Source organism: Aspergillus fumigatus, chromosome 7 (assembly GCF_000002655.1).
Source record: "Aspergillus fumigatus Af293 chromosome 7, whole genome shotgun sequence".
Taxonomy (NCBI): domain Eukaryota; kingdom Fungi; phylum Ascomycota; class Eurotiomycetes; order Eurotiales; family Aspergillaceae; genus Aspergillus; species Aspergillus fumigatus.
In genome coordinates this window covers 217,171-232,532 of record NC_007200.1, presented here as the reverse complement: position 1 = coordinate 232,532, position 15,362 = coordinate 217,171, and the positions used below count along the sequence as shown (strand labels likewise).

Here is a 15,362-nt window from a genome sequence, read left to right as displayed (position 1 = left end):
TTCAGAAATGCTGTTCGTAGCAGTGTCCCGCCCCTCTCATTTCTGCCTATCCTGAATTGGCCCAAAGCATGGTAAATTAAATTGTGGAGTTTGCTGAGCGCTGTCAACCCAGTACGGAGGTCAGCGCTTCTGGCGTACAAGCCTCGGTCATCTGCCGCCCATCTGCCAGAGTCGAAGGAGGTCTCGAAATGGACCCGTGTGCTGAACAAAAGTTGCTGGAAGTTTTTGACAGTGTCCGGTCGACTCAGGGAGTCAAGGTCAAAATTCAGCGGAATAAACGTTAGAACCCTGCGATTTGGGAGCTTAGTCTTCTGCTGATGTCGTTCCCTCCTCTTGTAGTGCTTCTCAACTTCGATGTTGTCTAAGAGGACATCACTAGCAAGGACCAAACAGTCCCATGTTCCTCGCAGACCAATCCTGCCCCTGATAAAGACTACTTCTTCCTCACTGAGATTCTTGAAGATCCCCTGGGCTCGTAGAAGGGCTTTCCACTGGTCGATTCTGACAGTCTGATAAGCATGTGGACCTTGAGAAACTTCACCTCTAGCCTATCGCTTACGTTAGTCGAGGTTCAGACAGCGACTGTCCGCGCTCGAATTCTGATTTGATATCCTCGAGTGTCAAGCCGTCGAGTAAGTAAAGCTGAATGATGTCAAGGCGACGGTGTCGGTAAAGCGGTGCCGGTTGAGATTCGCTCATGTCTTAGTTTGTCGATGGATCTCCCGATGAGCGACTACAATGAACCAATATGCGTCGAGTTGGGGGTTGATGTAGGAGAACCAGTCTCAGAATGTGGCCCACTTTCGAATCAAAAGGGAACCACAACAACCTCTAGAGTTCTTGAGCTCTCTTCATCGTAGGAAACGGGCGAGTATCCAATGATCAATGATCAATACTACAGCCATTACTGTAAAGAGATAGGTGCTGGCAGAATGATAGGGGTATAACAAATACTTGGTCTATGTTGAACCAGCATGACCACAGTATGGGAGTACTGGGCCACCTATCGCAGGAGGTATAAGGCCATAGCGTCTGGAACAGATATGCCTTGTTGACGTGGCACGCTCCCTGAAAATGACGATATACTTCCCCGCTCTCTGTAAAAGAGCTGCCTCTCACTGTCTCTAACGCTTCTGGCATCATTTCCATTGGCCAGTCTACCGGATACCGAACTACTGCACACTTTTGCTCGCTTCCATCTAAGCTAATCTACATTCAGGAATAGTGCTTTCTCCTTCGGCTGTGTTGGATGCATGGTACTTTTTTATGATTCGTCCATGCTGCTGTGATAGCTGCCAGACATTTCTCTGTATGGTAGAAGTCCTATAGTATACACATACCTCTCGATGATGAGAGCTTTCCATGGGCAGATATTGAATGGATTGTCTATATAAGGGTCATGAATGCCCCGATGATATCTTTGTCTTTCGAGATTTTCCTGTTGCATCTTTGACAAGTAGTCAGAACCTACGGGTCAAACAAACATCTGGACTGCTATATTGCCTTAACTCTGTGACATTGCCCCTATTTATCTGAGGACTTCACTGGCCCAAAACTACAAAGCACAATGCCAATCTTTCCCGCAAGCCCTTTGCAGCCGATCAAGAATGGATGGCATATTTTCTCAGACCTTGTTTGCAACAAGTTGACCGAAGGAGCTGAAAAGTTCTTGAGAGCGCAGTAAGTTTGAATCGCTGATCCGACGAGCTTCAATTTCCAAGTTTACTCAGGCTCGACATAGTATTGGAGCCGATCTCTTCATCGTTACCGGCTCTGCTGGGGTTGGGAAGTCGTCTTTCATCAAAGCAATCACTGGGGAAGACGTGTATATCGGATCGACACTTGAATCTGGTGAGGGCTGCTATTGTTGCAGGACCTACGAAGATACTAAACATATATCAGGTACAAAAATCACCAGTCTTGTGCCAACCGTCATTGGGACCCAGCGCTGCTTGTTCCTTGACATGCCATGGTTTAATACTCGCGACTTCGACGACTGGGACGTCTTTCATAGGCTCATGACGGCTATGTCCGTTGTTGAGCGATACGTCCAATTCCGCGGCGTCCTATATGTGGATTCTATGGAGGAGAATCGTGTCACACCTGCGACAGAAAAGATCCTCACCGGGCTTTGGCTTTTCTGTGGCCAGGACTACATGCCCAATGTCACGGTTGTCACAACCAGATGGAATGGCCTGGACGCGGATGGCATTGAAACCAAGATGGCTAGAGTTGGGAAATGGCGTGCAGAAGGGCTGCTGAAACGTTTCTTCAAGCATGATGCGAGTATTTACCACCATGGACTCGTAATGGAGGGAGAGAATAACAGAACATTGCATATCGAGAGGCAAGCCGAGAGGCGTCGGGTCCTCGCTCGGGATGCAATCACGGCGCTTTACGAGCACCCAACCAGCCTCAAGCTCCAGATCTATACCGAAATCGCGAATGGGGCTACCATCGACACAACCCTCGCCGGAAGGTGGCTTAAATATGGGCGCGCAGCTCACGATTCCCACGATTCCCAAGACAATGATGAAACAAGCGCAGATTCCTCCCCTGGAGATGATTCGACCCGCAGCGAGCAACAAGGGGAGCGTCAGCAGAGAGACGGGGCAAATAGACCTAACGAATTCGCGGCAAAAGCAGCAGCATGGGCTGAACAATTCTCAGATACCTGGGAGGACATCAAACCCTGGGCCCGTCTCTTGTACAAGGCCGCCAGATTCTATGGGTCGTGGTCGTCCCGGTCCTCGCCGTCTGGATTCGATTAGTTTGCCGACGATGCCTCAGAGAACATTTTCTTTGACGACTTCGATTTTCCTGAAGAACCCTTCTCCGGTCCAGAAGAAGCTTCGGGGTGGGCATGTGTGATCCTCTGAACCGATGCGCCCAGCATCGTTGACTGTCCTGGGCTATATGGTTTCCTAGCTTAAGGCTCTCCTTCTATTTTCTGTACCTGTGTAGTGCGTCTTTCGGTCTTATGTTTTGAGTTCATGCCGTATCCGCATGGAAAGACCTGGTAACCACTCTATTGCTGCTTATCTGTATGCAATGAAGATGGCCTGGGTCCTATTTCATTCGAGCCTACGAATTTCTGATGCTGATGGCAGCTCATGCAGTTACTGCAACACTTTTTTACCATTTTTTTTTGGGCCTTTTCGAGTTAGCTCCAATTTATGCTCTCTATGTGTAGAATGGCTCCGACACTAAACGTTCGCGAATCTCACGTATTGCACAAGTGACTCGCAGTAGAAGAACCTATGATATAATCCGTGGACAACAAGTTAAAGAATCACAGGATATAGCAGTAGAAGATTAAGCGCCTTTCCTGCCAGATATATCCTGCCTATGACCGATATCTGCTGTTATGATTAGAGATAGGTGTGATGAAGCAAGCATTACTTAGATTATCTGCTGGTCCATGTGTACTTTCCTTTTATCTCTCGTGCAAAGGTCCTGCCAGCGCCGAACTTTAAAACTCCTTTACATGCGGCCCTCTTTAATTCCAGAAGCACGGTCACCATAGATAGGAAACTACAGGATATCATAACCCAGGGCGGCCAGCCGGAGCCTACAGCGCCCTGGTGTCATTCAAGGCTGTGTTCTCAGACCGGAGCTTCTGCTTTTTCATTGATGTTGAGCTCGATGATGAGCGTCTTGCTCATCGCTTGCTATACATCGCCAGCCAACACGTTAGAATATATCGTCAAGAAAGACTGACAACTTACCATTATGGTATGTCCTCGCGCCTCTCTATTTCTCGGCTCCCATTTGTCCGGGAAGCGCTCCTCACTAAGCCAGACCCGGAGGTCTTCCACATCACCGCCAAAAATCGAGTGCATGAGCGCGTTGTTTCCGGAGCCTGGACATCAGGAATGCAGCGGTGAGAAGTCGACGCCTTGATTGAAAAGGAAAAAGGGAATCCTACCAAAGAACTGGTGCAGGCAGCTCCACGTCATGGAGTATTGACCGTTGGTACGTTTGCACTCTGCGCGCCGGAGGCCAGAGAAGTAGACTATGTCGTCGAGCGAGAGGGATTTGCCATTCGAGGCGTGGGAGAGGAACCTGTCTACTAGATCCGGGTGCGGGACGCCCTGGTCAGGGCAGAAGGCGATGTCAGGGCCTGTATGATTCTGGCGTCAGCACACCACTGCCGGTTAGAAGTAATGATAAGCAACATACGTGTAAATGAGGCATCGTGCTGGATGACCTGAGGCGAGGGGTCAGTGCGCAGTCAGATTTACGCGAGCAATTTATGCATCCTGATAACTAACGTTCAAAGCGCTGAGGTCCTGCAGGTCTATCCAGCCCCGTCCTTGGTCGAGCTGATAGGCCGAGGAAGTGAGCTGGTCGGCGAGCGACGGTGCAAGGTTATAGGCATGTTGGATGGCATGCGACATTTGCTTGTAGCTGATGTGTTTACCACTGCGAGGCAAGATATCTGCGCTGTGTCAGATCAGCCAAAAACATGGATATGGAAGCGCATTTTACAGTCTCACATACCGTGGTTGGCAAGAGCGTTGAGCCTTGGGTGTGTTAGTATAGCGTTGCGAAAAGGATACGGAAACATACGCTGGACAGGGTGAACGAGAGTCGGTGGCCTGAACGGGCGCCTGAAACGGCGGCCAGACGCCACCATGGTCTGGCTGGCCGGAAGGCACAACGCTTCCAACCTTACGGGGAGGAAGAGATAGGTTTGCAAACTGTATACGGTGTCGTCGAGGTTAGGATTCAGAGACTGGCATGACGGGTGGAATACACACGACGTAGTAGAGGTCACGGATGGTAAGCCAAATGGCAAGAAAGAGGAGAGAAGCAAGGGCTTTCAGAAGGTTGAAAAGCCGTCTAAATGCACCGACAGTCGTAGTAAGGACGTTGACCATGGCGGGCAACGGCAATAGCTAGGAGCTTGCGATAAGTGACGAGGTCAGTTAAAATGCAAGGACGAGGCAACACCTAGCTGGGTTGTGGGTATGAAGGCATTTATATTTGACCAAGCTGATTCTTATGTATTTGAGGGTCAGCTGGAACACTCAGGGCCCTCTATGTTGCTTCTTTGTCGGGGCTTTCATTCGCTGAGGCTGCAAAACAGATCACAGGTATAAGTTTCTAGCGGAGTGGATATGCCATAAAACCCACTGTCCTATCTGGGTCATCTAGACGTATCCCGGCCTGTCAGGCCAGATGCACCGTTCATTGGACAAGGGATGGATGGATTTGCAGGTTGGGCAGCGAAGGTACCTTGATCTAGTCCTTCCTCCATGGGCCCATTGATCGAGCTTCGATTTCACATTCTCTTTCCATGGTAGTTCCTGTAGCAAAGTATCGGTATGCCTGTCATCCGCATTCTTGTTTTATCGAAACTTGACTGACTTTGATCAGCCCTTGCTTGAAGACACAATCTTACAAGCATCAGGCATAACCCCTTGATTCAGCAGCGGGGTCACCAAGGCATCCGTGCCCCTTGGGAGTCGTTCCGCTACCATTATCTACTCGCCCCGTGCAAAGCAATGGTGATCAGTGGTGATCGGAATTATATTTGAGCTAATCTGGACCTTTGGACATCCCATCGGAAATAAGTTAGATAAGTACGAGTTTCCTGTGCAAGTCATATGAGTCATAAATATCCCGTTTCTGACGCCGTCTTCCATCGCAGCGGAGGCTAGACCAGAAGGGCGGCCGAGTCATCAAATTTTTCGCAGTTAAATATTCAAGACAGAATCAGCTTTCGCGGTTGAGACAAGATTCTTTCAGCCCATTCTCCCGTTGAGCATCTTTCGCAAGATGGATCAACCGGTACCACGCGTTGAGCTAGCCTTTCGTCCAAAGGAAAGTTTCGCGGCACCTGGTAGCAATATTCGAAAACCGGAGGATCAGGTAGACATGACTGCCGAGGATACGGAGTTGCATGCGACCCAGCATAAAGCTCAGGCCCCGATAGGCGGCCGGAAACATACCAGGCCAGCGGCCGGACCCCTGAAAAGCTCATCAAAGCAAGAAGCGCCCGAGCAGAAAGAGCCCGTGGTACATGAGTGGTCAGATGTCCCCGGACCATTGCACGAGGCTGTCATCGCCTGCCTGAAAAGAGTATGCCATGATCTGAATACTCTCGCCAGATCAGGATACAAAGTCCGCGAAATGACCCAAGAGGACGTGAAAGGATACGCGAAGTGCAGGAACTGTGGAGGTGCGTATAAATCCACCTCTGATGGCATAATATATACTAAAAACTGTTGCAGAGCGCAAGAGAGTTCTAGATACGAAGTCAAAGACAGCTTGTTTCTACCACCCAATGAAACTCAAACACCAGAAGAAACAATACAAGTATCCATGTTGTGGGAAGAGACACGGATGCGCCTCACTGCCGGCGCATGTTTACGCACCTGTTCCAGGTTTTATCCTGGAGAATTGGCAGAGCTATCAATTAACACCGAGTCCTATGCCAGGGCTTCGTCCACCTCGGCGCGTGGTCGCGCTTGATTGTGAGATGGTCGAGGTTAAAGGAGGAGATTCGGAAGTAGCACAGGTCTGTGCCGTCCATACCTTGACCGGTGAAGTTATTGTCGACATATACGTGGTCCCATCCAAGACGGTCACAGACTGGCGGACTCCTTGGAGCGGGGTATCGCAGAGACTTCTCGAGGAGATGAAAGAGGCTGGAAAGACTGTCAACGGATGGGAAGAAGCTCGCAAAGCGCTATGGGCGCACATCGATGCGGACACCATCCTCGTGGGCCAATCGCTCCAACACGACCTTGACGTCATGCGGATGGTTCATTTGAACATCATTGACACGGCTATTCTCTCTCGGGAGGCAGTCGCGAAAAATTGCAAGCAAAACTGGGGGTTGAAGCGACTATGCAAGCAGATGCTTGATCGGGATATTCAGCAGTCACGGGGAGGGCACGATTGCTTGGAGGATACAATGGCGACTAGGGAGGTGGTGCTCTGGTGTGTTCGGCATCCCGGCAAATTCCAGGAGTGGGCAGTGTCTCAGAGGGAATGGAAAAAGAAGGCCGATGCGCATTGGAAATTGAAGCGGAAAGAGTCGGACAAGGCTCAGGTCAAGCAGCCTCAAAAGATTGTCTCTCAAGTACCCCCTGAATAGAGTGCGTCGTATGGCTATATGCTGCAGTCTGGTCATCTCTTTTTGGAAAGTTCAACCCCCTTGGGAATATGCTAGACACCAGAGAGACTTATATACATTGCTCCTTTGCCGCATCATCCCGGACAGGATACCATGAGATGCGGTGGAATGCCCATATAAGAAAAGGTCACCTTGGATTCCTTTAGAAGGGTGAACCTGGGCAACCCAGGTGATACTTATCTAGGTTGACTTTAGATATTGGTGCATCAGTGGTGTCATTAGCCTAAGGAAAAGATAAGAATATGGTAAAGCCTCCTGAATCACTCATCTGTGGACATGGCCCAGTAGACGGCCCCGGGTTGTATTCCGGATACGTGTGGGTCAACCCATAAATCCGCATGGGTTGCATCAAACCCATATCCAACCCACACCCAGTCTAGATCCACTGAGTCATGATGCGACGCTTGACGAGACAAATCCTAACAAACTGTAACACTGAAATGACACGCAACGGTGCAGGCTCTAAAGCGGTTCCGCTTGATCTGACGATTCCATGTTCATTATGAAGGGCATATCCTATACAACTGTTTCCGACAGTACTTACATACCAACCGTTTAGGGAGTATGTCTATAAGGATGGTCACTGGGATAGAAGTAGTGGACACATAAATTTAGGCAGTGTGATATCGGCCAAGGTAATTCTGGCAAGAACAAGTGCAAAGATACCTCTGTTGTTCCTAGCCCCATGATCAGACATCAGAATCTTTCCCGGTAACAACATATTCATTCCAGATTAAAACAAGGCGTTGATGGAGAAGCTGTGCACTAGAAAAGTATGGCATAGTTATAAAATAACTAGCTTCCTTTTTGAGAAATTTATGCAGGGTGCTGCATCAGATTCGATCATGAACGGGACGAAGCTATACGATAACATATGCCTCCCGGAGCTGACCTCCCGAATGAACAAGACCTTGCAAATAGTAATTGCATCTTATACTATACGTCACCGATACCAGCAACTCCCGTTCTATACTCCTTCGGTGGGACAGTCCGATTGGCCGCTGTAACCATGGCTTTACAGCAAAGGCATACGGGTAGCCCGTTCCCAGCCACTACAGCTAGCACCCCTTGATTGCTTGGTACGGGTAAGATTCCCACTTCTGCTCCAGTTTAATTCTGGCGAGGTCTATATGCATTTGATCTTCCCTCAACCTTGAACCAGTTGACGTAAGATGCGGCCGCGAGCGTACGGAGTAGTATGTTGCATGAACGTTGATGTTGATTCACGGCCAATGTCATGAACCTTTGGATCGAGAGGCAGCAGTCAGATTAATCAATCGACACTCTTCTTCTTTGGGTTTTACAATATTTAGATTCTTTGATTCCATGTGCCGCATCATCTTATGAACTATCGTCACATCTGGGAGTGTAGCGATATATGACTCCGTTCCGCAGTTATGCCTCAGAATACTATTGCACTGACTCCTGGCGTCGTTCTTGGCCATCCTGAGGTTCAGGAGAAATGGCCGAGGAACCCCGAAGATCTGGCCGTCAGCGACATTGACACCGGTGTATTGATCAATGAATTGTCCAATATTAACCTTCTGCCGGGGAAGGTCAGAGTCCTCGAGGAAAACCCGGAGATCATGCAAGCAAAAACCTATGAAAAACCCCCTCCAATTGAGGAAGGAACATATCGGGGGACTCAACTGGCGCTCACTAAGATTTATAATCTTGTAGAACAGCGGTACTTGTATCGGACCATTACCCTTCCTCCGAGATGGCTAACATCCTATCCTCGACAGATTCAGTTCCTTCATGGATGTAGCCAATTTCGAGCCTTTGGTTCCATCGCCCCTGACCAAGGACCAGAAACGCAAATTCTTTGCATTCACAGATGGCTCAGACGGTTACCCACCCCATCTTAACCTGGCCGGGAATGTGGAAGCAGCGAAAAAGGACGAAAGTAACCAGAGATCGACGCTTCAACCGTCCCAGATTTTTGATAAGATGCGCCTGTTGCAGTTAGCCTCTCTTTTACCCAGCATTGTGCCAAATAAATTTATTAGAGAGCTTGCTAGGTTGACTGCAAGAGGTTGGTTTGGTTCCATGGGCCGGCCAGACGCAGGAGAAAAGCTCAAAGATGTGGAGGATTATAACAGGAGGGCTCGCGGATGGTATTTCGGTAAAGATATATTCGATCTCCCCAACGTGGGCGATTTGCCAGATTGGTACAGCGATGCCCGGTTTGCCCAGCAGCACTTTACAGGCACGAATCCTACAACGATTGAACAGGCTTCGGATGAATGGTCAGAACACTTCATCACAGCCGCAGAAGCACCAGAGGATGGCCCCGTCAAGGAGATTCTCACCGATCTCCGTAACAGCTGCCGAAAGTCGTTGTACATGCAGGACTACAGCTACTTTCGCAAGGCGGCTGGGCTGGACCCGACTGCCGTCATCAAATGCGAGTTTGATGAAGCAGGCAAGAAAAGACACCGCTATGGTTGTGCTTCGGTGTGTCTGTTTTATCTCAATGATCAAGGCCAGCTTTACCCTCTGGCAATTGTCATCGACTGGCGGGGCAAGGCTGAGACATCTGTGACCATCTATAACCGGGAATTGATCAAGCGGAAGGATCTTCGGGCAGGAGGCGAAAAGCAGGACCAGAAACACAAGGTAACCGACGAGGCTCATGACTGGGCCTGGAGATATGCCAAGACCTGTGTTCAGTGTAGCGACTGGCTTCGGCATGAAGTTACTGTGCATCTTACGAACACCCATATGATTGAAGAGGCCATTATTGTTGCCTCGCACCGACAACTCGACCCAGACCATCCGGTAATGCTGTTGCTCTATCCGCATTGGCAAAAGACCCTGGCACTCAATGCCGCTGCCCGAAACACGCTTGTCCCCCATGTCATTGTCGATTTAATCGGGTTTCAGGCAAGTGAAGGCTTTGCATTTATCCGGCACGCGTACGAGAACTTCGACTTCAAAGGACGTTACGTACCGACAGATCTTCGCCAGCGCGGGTTCCCTCCAGAGGAACTCGACAGTCCCAAGTTTCACAACTACGCCTACGCCAGATGTATCAACAGTATGTGGCATAAGATCAGGTCATATGTGCAAGACATGCTTGCTCTAGCCTACCCCGGAACTGATGCCGACCACAAAGTCCGGAATGACCAATGCATTCAGGCCTGGTCCGACGAGATGCGCAGTTCCGATGGTGCCAGGTTGCCCTCTTTCCCGACCATCAGCACGTTTGAGGAGCTGGTTGACTGTGTGACCATGTGTATCCACATCGCATCCCCCCAGCATACGGCTGTCAATTATCTACAAAATTATTACCAGTCATTTGTGGTCAATAAACCTCCCTGCCTGTACACCGAGCCACCAACCTCTCTACAGTCCCTCCTTGGCTACACCGAGAAAGAGCTTGTTGAGGCGCTGCCTATGAACCACCCTCGGGAATGGCTTCTGGCGTCACATATACCGTACCTACTCAGCTTCAAGCCGGGTAATAAAGAAAGTCTGATTGTCTACGCGGCGTCAAAGTTTCGCGTGTATCACAACAAACCGACAGAGAAGGACCAGGCCATCGCAGCAGCGACCGGAAAGTTCAATACCGCACTCGCGGAAAGCCAAGAAGAATTCAAGCGTTACGGACAGGCAACGGACGATTGGGAGACCGTCGAGTACGAGGTGTTGAGCCCAGAATGGAATGCAGTGTCCATTTTGATTTAGAATTAGCCATGTCAGCATAACTGGTCTGGCGATGATCCAGAGCGATAGTGCTGAGGCAGTCATCATTTTTCTACACCGAATCTGGCCCCTTCAAAACATCCCCTAAATGGTCATGACTGCGTTTCCATGTTAAATAAAAGACGTGTACATATATAATGCTGTCCTGCGACATCATTCGTGTACTGCCATTTCACCATCCACTAATTGGGACTACTAAATGGGACTAGTATAGTAAGCGTCTGCATGACTCATAAATTCTGTCAGAGTGAATTGCCAAATTGATAACCCAGAACTGTAACAGAACACATCTGATCACAACAATCATGTCCCATCGGCCCCTGGGTCCAGTTGTCGCATTGCCTCCGGCCCAACTGCCCTCGGAGGTTACCCTCATCGGCCGCACGGTTGCTCTGACCAAACTAAGCGCAGACCACGCCGCTCAGCTATTCCCTCTGGTCGGTGGTGACGATGCAACAAAAATCGCCCTCTGGGACTACATGGCCGATGGTCCATTCAGCGACCCCATAACTTTCCAAGAAGCAATCGCGGCCAAATCGCGGTCTTCGGATCCGTTCTATTTCGCTGTCATAGACATTCGCCAGAACCCCGACCCCGAGAAAGGACATGCTGTGGGCTATCTTTCGTTAATGAACATTGTCCCTCAGCATCTCAGCATTGAGATTGGGAATGTACTGTTTTCTCCAACGTTACAGCGGACGACAGTCGCTACCGAGGCGTTCTACCTTGCCCTCAAGTACGCGATTGACGATTTGGGGTTCCGCCGCGTGGAGTGGAAGTGTAATGCGCTGAATGCGCCTTCCAGACGGGCTGCGCTGAGACTGGGGTTTACCTTTGAGGGGATCTTTCGGCAGCATATGGTGATTAAAGGAAGGAATAGAGATACGGCGTGGTTTTCGATGCTGCGTGAGGAATGGGAAGGGGGTGTCAAGGGGGCTATGGAGGAGTGGCTGCAGGAGAGCAACTTTGACGAAAGTGGTGGGCAGCAGAAGAGTCTTGAAGAGCTGCGGATGGGAAGGCAGCCATAACTTAGACCAGGAGGTGATTTTCTGCGCATTTCTTCGTTGCGGACTCCTCTTATGGAGGCTCCGGTTCCAGCAATAGGCTGGATACAGTGGTCTGTTCGCAAGATGTCCGGTCGCATATACATCTAGTTGTTCTAATTGTAGATCCTCGTTACCATAGTTTAAGAAAATTAGAAACACGAGGCAGTTCAAATTCAATCGCAACGAAAACGGAGAAGCGACAAAAAAACAAAGGAAAAATAATGCGTTAGCTGGGAGTCGAACCCAGATCTATTGCTTGGAAGGCAACAATGCTAACCGCTACACCACTAACGCTGACTTGTGGTAGGTGGCAAATTTTATGCTATATGACATTTAAACAACATCTTTATTTTTCTCGTTTCAATTGTTACTTGGGTACCTACCTTGTGCAAAGCCAAGTAAGTATCTGCTAATGCTAAAATTGTACAAACTTCGGACAGGAGAGCTCGCGCATTCTTCTGTACGTGTTGATGCTTTCCACCTTTGGTCTGGCACGGCCGTGGCATTCAGCTACTTGTGTTGGGTATCTACAGCTGTCACTATATATAGACCTCTACTTGTTTCCGAAGCAGAAGGCATTACTTTTAAAATGAACACAAGGGGTGAAGTAAGAGCTATGATATCTGTAAGAGGAGGCTCAGGTGGTCAAGGACTTGTATATTTTCTGTTGCACTGTATGTGATAAGCATCAAATCATTCAATTCATCGCACTAGGTAAATATTTGAAGCTTTGTCAGTCTCGATCCTCTGGCCCCAGAGACTGTATGCATATTATTCCAAGTGATACTCGCTTCGACTCAATGCATTTAGGCACCAGGCGCATTGTCCTGGGGTTTAGACGGATTTTAGGCGGATTTACGGAATCTGGATATCCATCTCCGCGTATCACTACACTAGCTCACGACCTATATAATGCACAAAGGCTTGTATAACAAGACATATCGTTATTTCTCGCAGCATTGTCCGCGTCATTGGGCGAGCCTTCATCGCTATCAGCAATAATGACGAACACACCGTCCACTGTCGTGCTCATCACAGGTAAAACGATCAATTGAACTGCCTTCGAGCCGAGACTGATTATACAGGCGCAAACTCGGGCATCGGCTTCGCAATAGCTAAAACCATTGTGTTAGCCTCGCCAGACTACCACGTCATCATGGGCAGCCGCTCTCTGGAGAATGGCCAGAATGCAGTCCAAGCAATCCAGTCCTCGGAGGCCACCAAGGGCTCTCTGTCTAGCGTGCAGCTCGACGTCACAGACCCTACCTCAACTGCATCTGCCGCAAAGCAAATTGAAGCGCAGTTCGGCCGTGTCGACGTCCTGGTCAATAATGCCGGTGTCTTCTCACAATCCCACGTAACCAAAACGGCAATGGAGGAGACCTTTGCGGTCAACTCTATCGGGCCTGCACTGGTGTCCGAGGTCTGTAATCCCTTATTGATGAAGTCAGCTCGCCCGTACTCGATTTTCATCTCTAGTATTCTGGGTTCGTTGTCCGAGGCGGCTGATCCCTCGTCTTCGGTGCATTATTATGACGGCGTCGCGTATCGGATGAGTAAGGCTGCTCTGGATACGTTGGTTGTACAGCAGCATAAGCAGTTTAGCCCCAAGGGGATTAGGGTTTTTGCTGTGTGCCCGGGGTTGGTGAGGTCAAATCTGAGAGGGAAGAGTGAGGAAGATGTGTCCGCGGGAGGGAGGGCGGGCGATCCCATGGTTCCAGCGGAGATGATACTGGGGATAATTCAGGGGAAGCGAGATGCTGATGCAGGGAAGTTTTTGCGTGGTGACATGGTGTTGAATTGGTGAATTTATAGTTAGATTGAGGCAATTGCATGATACCGCTTAGTCTGGAATCGGCTTCGGTTGCAGGATTGGAGGATATCCTGAATATCAAGGATGGTCACAATTTGGAGCTGGTCAGCCTAAGCTGGAGAGGCAGACCAAAGCCGTTGGTCATACACTTGATACTCACATGTTGAAGGCTGGCGATATGAACACGGAAGATTTCATGAACGTCTAGAAGATACTTGAAGTAATCAAACTTACTGCTGGACAGACTCGGAGATTCTGCAAAGCTTAGGGAATGGAAATCAGTATTGCAGCTCCGCTGGCGATTCCTCTCACACTATCGTATCGAGAACAACATTAAGGCCGACATCCAAAGGATCATTTAAGGACCTTCTGTACAAAACCCTGGATCCATTCAGCCACATCCTTAGCCTCCCTCAAGTGAATCAACAGATGACCCTCGTCCTTGACAACCTCCAAGCGCACATCTGCGTTAACAAGCCGTTCTTTAATCTCCACGGCATCCTGCAGCGGATACGTTTTATCATCCTCCCCATGAATCAGGAGAACCGGCACACGAAATTCCCCTAGTCGATTAAGCACCGCATCTCTTTCCATCATCGAGGTCAGTGTAGGCTCCACATTCTCAGCGCCTGAATGACGCTGAATCCAGTCTTGTTTGATACGAGTCGCACGCGGTCCCTCGACATCAGGATTCCCGCCCCAGCTGAGGATCGCGGCGTTCATGATCTGCTCGCTGGGAGCAGGTGTCGCAACCCAGATATCGCGAAGCTGGTAGAAGGCATCACGTTGAGCGTTGGTCGCCTCTGATGCGTTGGAGGCAAGGAGGACGAGGCCTGAGAATCTAGCTTGGTCGAGTAGCACCAGGCGGAGGGCGATCATCGAGCCCATGGAGATGGCCGCGATCAGTACGTTGGACAGTTCAAGCTCTCTCTGTGGGATATTAGCTGTGCTATTGGCTGTATCGGTTTTGCGAATCCCTCATACCAAGAGAGTAAGGACATCCTCAGCTTGGTTCCAGAGGGTATATTCCTTGCGGCCGGCAGTGGTCTTCCCGTGGCCATTCAAGTCGACGCGGAGGAGGTTGACCTCTGGCAACTGTGGTGCGAGAAGCTGGATGGTCTCTTCCCACATAGCCGATGACATCCATGAAGCATGGATGAAAAGAACGGTGGGTTTGCCCTTTTGCAGAGGTGCCTCTGTCTCCCAATAAAGGTTGTTGCTGGCGAATCCGGAAGGCATGATGGTTTCTGGATATTTAGGTAATGATCTCTTTTTCCTGAGTCTGTAGTTGAAGATCAGCGGAGAAGCCGAAAGAGTGTATTTATATTGTGGACAATTGATGGAATGTGCATCGTTATGCTTCCAGTTAAGGTTGGAGTATAACGTTATGCGGATATCGTTATGTGGATCTCTTGAATACGGCCTATCCTGACAAGTCATGGTGCACCCTCATATTCATAACAATCTCGTGTTCTAGACAATTCTAATATACGAAAGAATGGCCTGGCGAGAGACTAGCCCAGCCACATTTCCTTACTCTATTGACCATTGCAGCAACTGTTTAGTTTTACTCCCGCTTAGCAAACTAGGCAGAGATTCCCCATAATCCATATACTCGTAGGACCACAACCCCAGACATCCCTGGTAC

The 15,362-nt window shown here is 49.4% G+C and overlaps 7 protein-coding genes and 1 non-coding gene across 8 annotated transcripts; 5 read left to right on the top strand and 3 right to left on the bottom strand.

Moving 5' to 3' along the window:
• The first annotated feature begins 1,527 nt into the window (after positions 1-1,527).
• Positions 1,528-2,944, top strand: AFUA_7G00890 (uncharacterized protein). Its single transcript, XM_741748.2, has 3 exons — positions 1,528-1,680; positions 1,742-1,851; positions 1,903-2,944. Exons 1-3 carry the CDS (start codon positions 1,568-1,570, stop codon positions 2,769-2,771), a joined length of 1,092 nt encoding a protein of 363 aa, XP_746841.2. The 5' UTR covers positions 1,528-1,567; the 3' UTR covers positions 2,772-2,944.
• A 925-nt stretch (positions 2,945-3,869) lies between these two features.
• On the bottom strand, positions 3,870-4,883 carry AFUA_7G00880 (uncharacterized protein; the record flags this gene model as incomplete). The annotated part of the gene is made up of 3 exons (XM_741749.1): positions 3,870-4,094; positions 4,500-4,646; positions 4,764-4,883. The coding sequence occupies 3 exons, from the start codon at positions 4,881-4,883 to the stop codon at positions 3,870-3,872; spliced, it is 492 nt and encodes a 163-aa protein (XP_746842.1).
• An 803-nt stretch (positions 4,884-5,686) lies between these two features.
• Positions 5,687-7,365, top strand: AFUA_7G00870 (putative RNA exonuclease). Its single transcript, XM_741750.2, has 2 exons — positions 5,687-6,187; positions 6,240-7,365. The coding sequence occupies exons 1-2, from the start codon at positions 5,785-5,787 to the stop codon at positions 7,106-7,108; spliced, it is 1,272 nt and encodes a 423-aa protein (XP_746843.1). The 5' UTR covers positions 5,687-5,784; the 3' UTR covers positions 7,109-7,365.
• A 1,120-nt stretch (positions 7,366-8,485) lies between these two features.
• AFUA_7G00860 (putative lipoxygenase) lies at positions 8,486-10,976 on the top strand. Its single transcript, XM_741751.2, has 2 exons — positions 8,486-8,834; positions 8,893-10,976. Exons 1-2 carry the CDS (start codon positions 8,545-8,547, stop codon positions 10,835-10,837), a joined length of 2,235 nt encoding a protein of 744 aa, XP_746844.1. The 5' UTR covers positions 8,486-8,544; the 3' UTR covers positions 10,838-10,976.
• Positions 10,977-11,104: 128 nt separating this feature from the next.
• AFUA_7G00850 (GNAT family N-acetyltransferase) lies at positions 11,105-12,151 on the top strand. Its single transcript, XM_741752.2, has one exon. It carries the CDS (start codon positions 11,161-11,163, stop codon positions 11,881-11,883), a length of 723 nt encoding a protein of 240 aa, XP_746845.1. The 5' UTR covers positions 11,105-11,160; the 3' UTR covers positions 11,884-12,151.
• tG(UCC)3 lies at positions 12,124-12,195 on the bottom strand. Its single transcript has one exon. It is a non-coding gene (tRNA).
• A 650-nt stretch (positions 12,196-12,845) lies between these two features.
• AFUA_7G00840 (putative short chain dehydrogenase/reductase) lies at positions 12,846-13,922 on the top strand (the record flags this gene model as incomplete). Its single annotated transcript, XM_741753.2, has 3 exons — positions 12,846-12,939; positions 12,987-13,693; positions 13,749-13,922. The coding sequence occupies exons 1-3, from the start codon at positions 12,903-12,905 to the stop codon at positions 13,920-13,922; spliced, it is 918 nt and encodes a 305-aa protein (XP_746846.2). The 5' UTR covers positions 12,846-12,902.
• A 146-nt stretch (positions 13,923-14,068) lies between these two features.
• On the bottom strand, positions 14,069-15,154 carry AFUA_7G00830 (alpha/beta fold hydrolase; the record flags this gene model as incomplete). The annotated part of the gene is made up of 2 exons (XM_741754.1): positions 14,069-14,644; positions 14,699-15,154. 2 exons carry the CDS (start codon positions 15,152-15,154, stop codon positions 14,069-14,071), a joined length of 1,032 nt encoding a protein of 343 aa, XP_746847.1.
• Between the last annotated feature and the right edge of the window lie 208 nt (positions 15,155-15,362).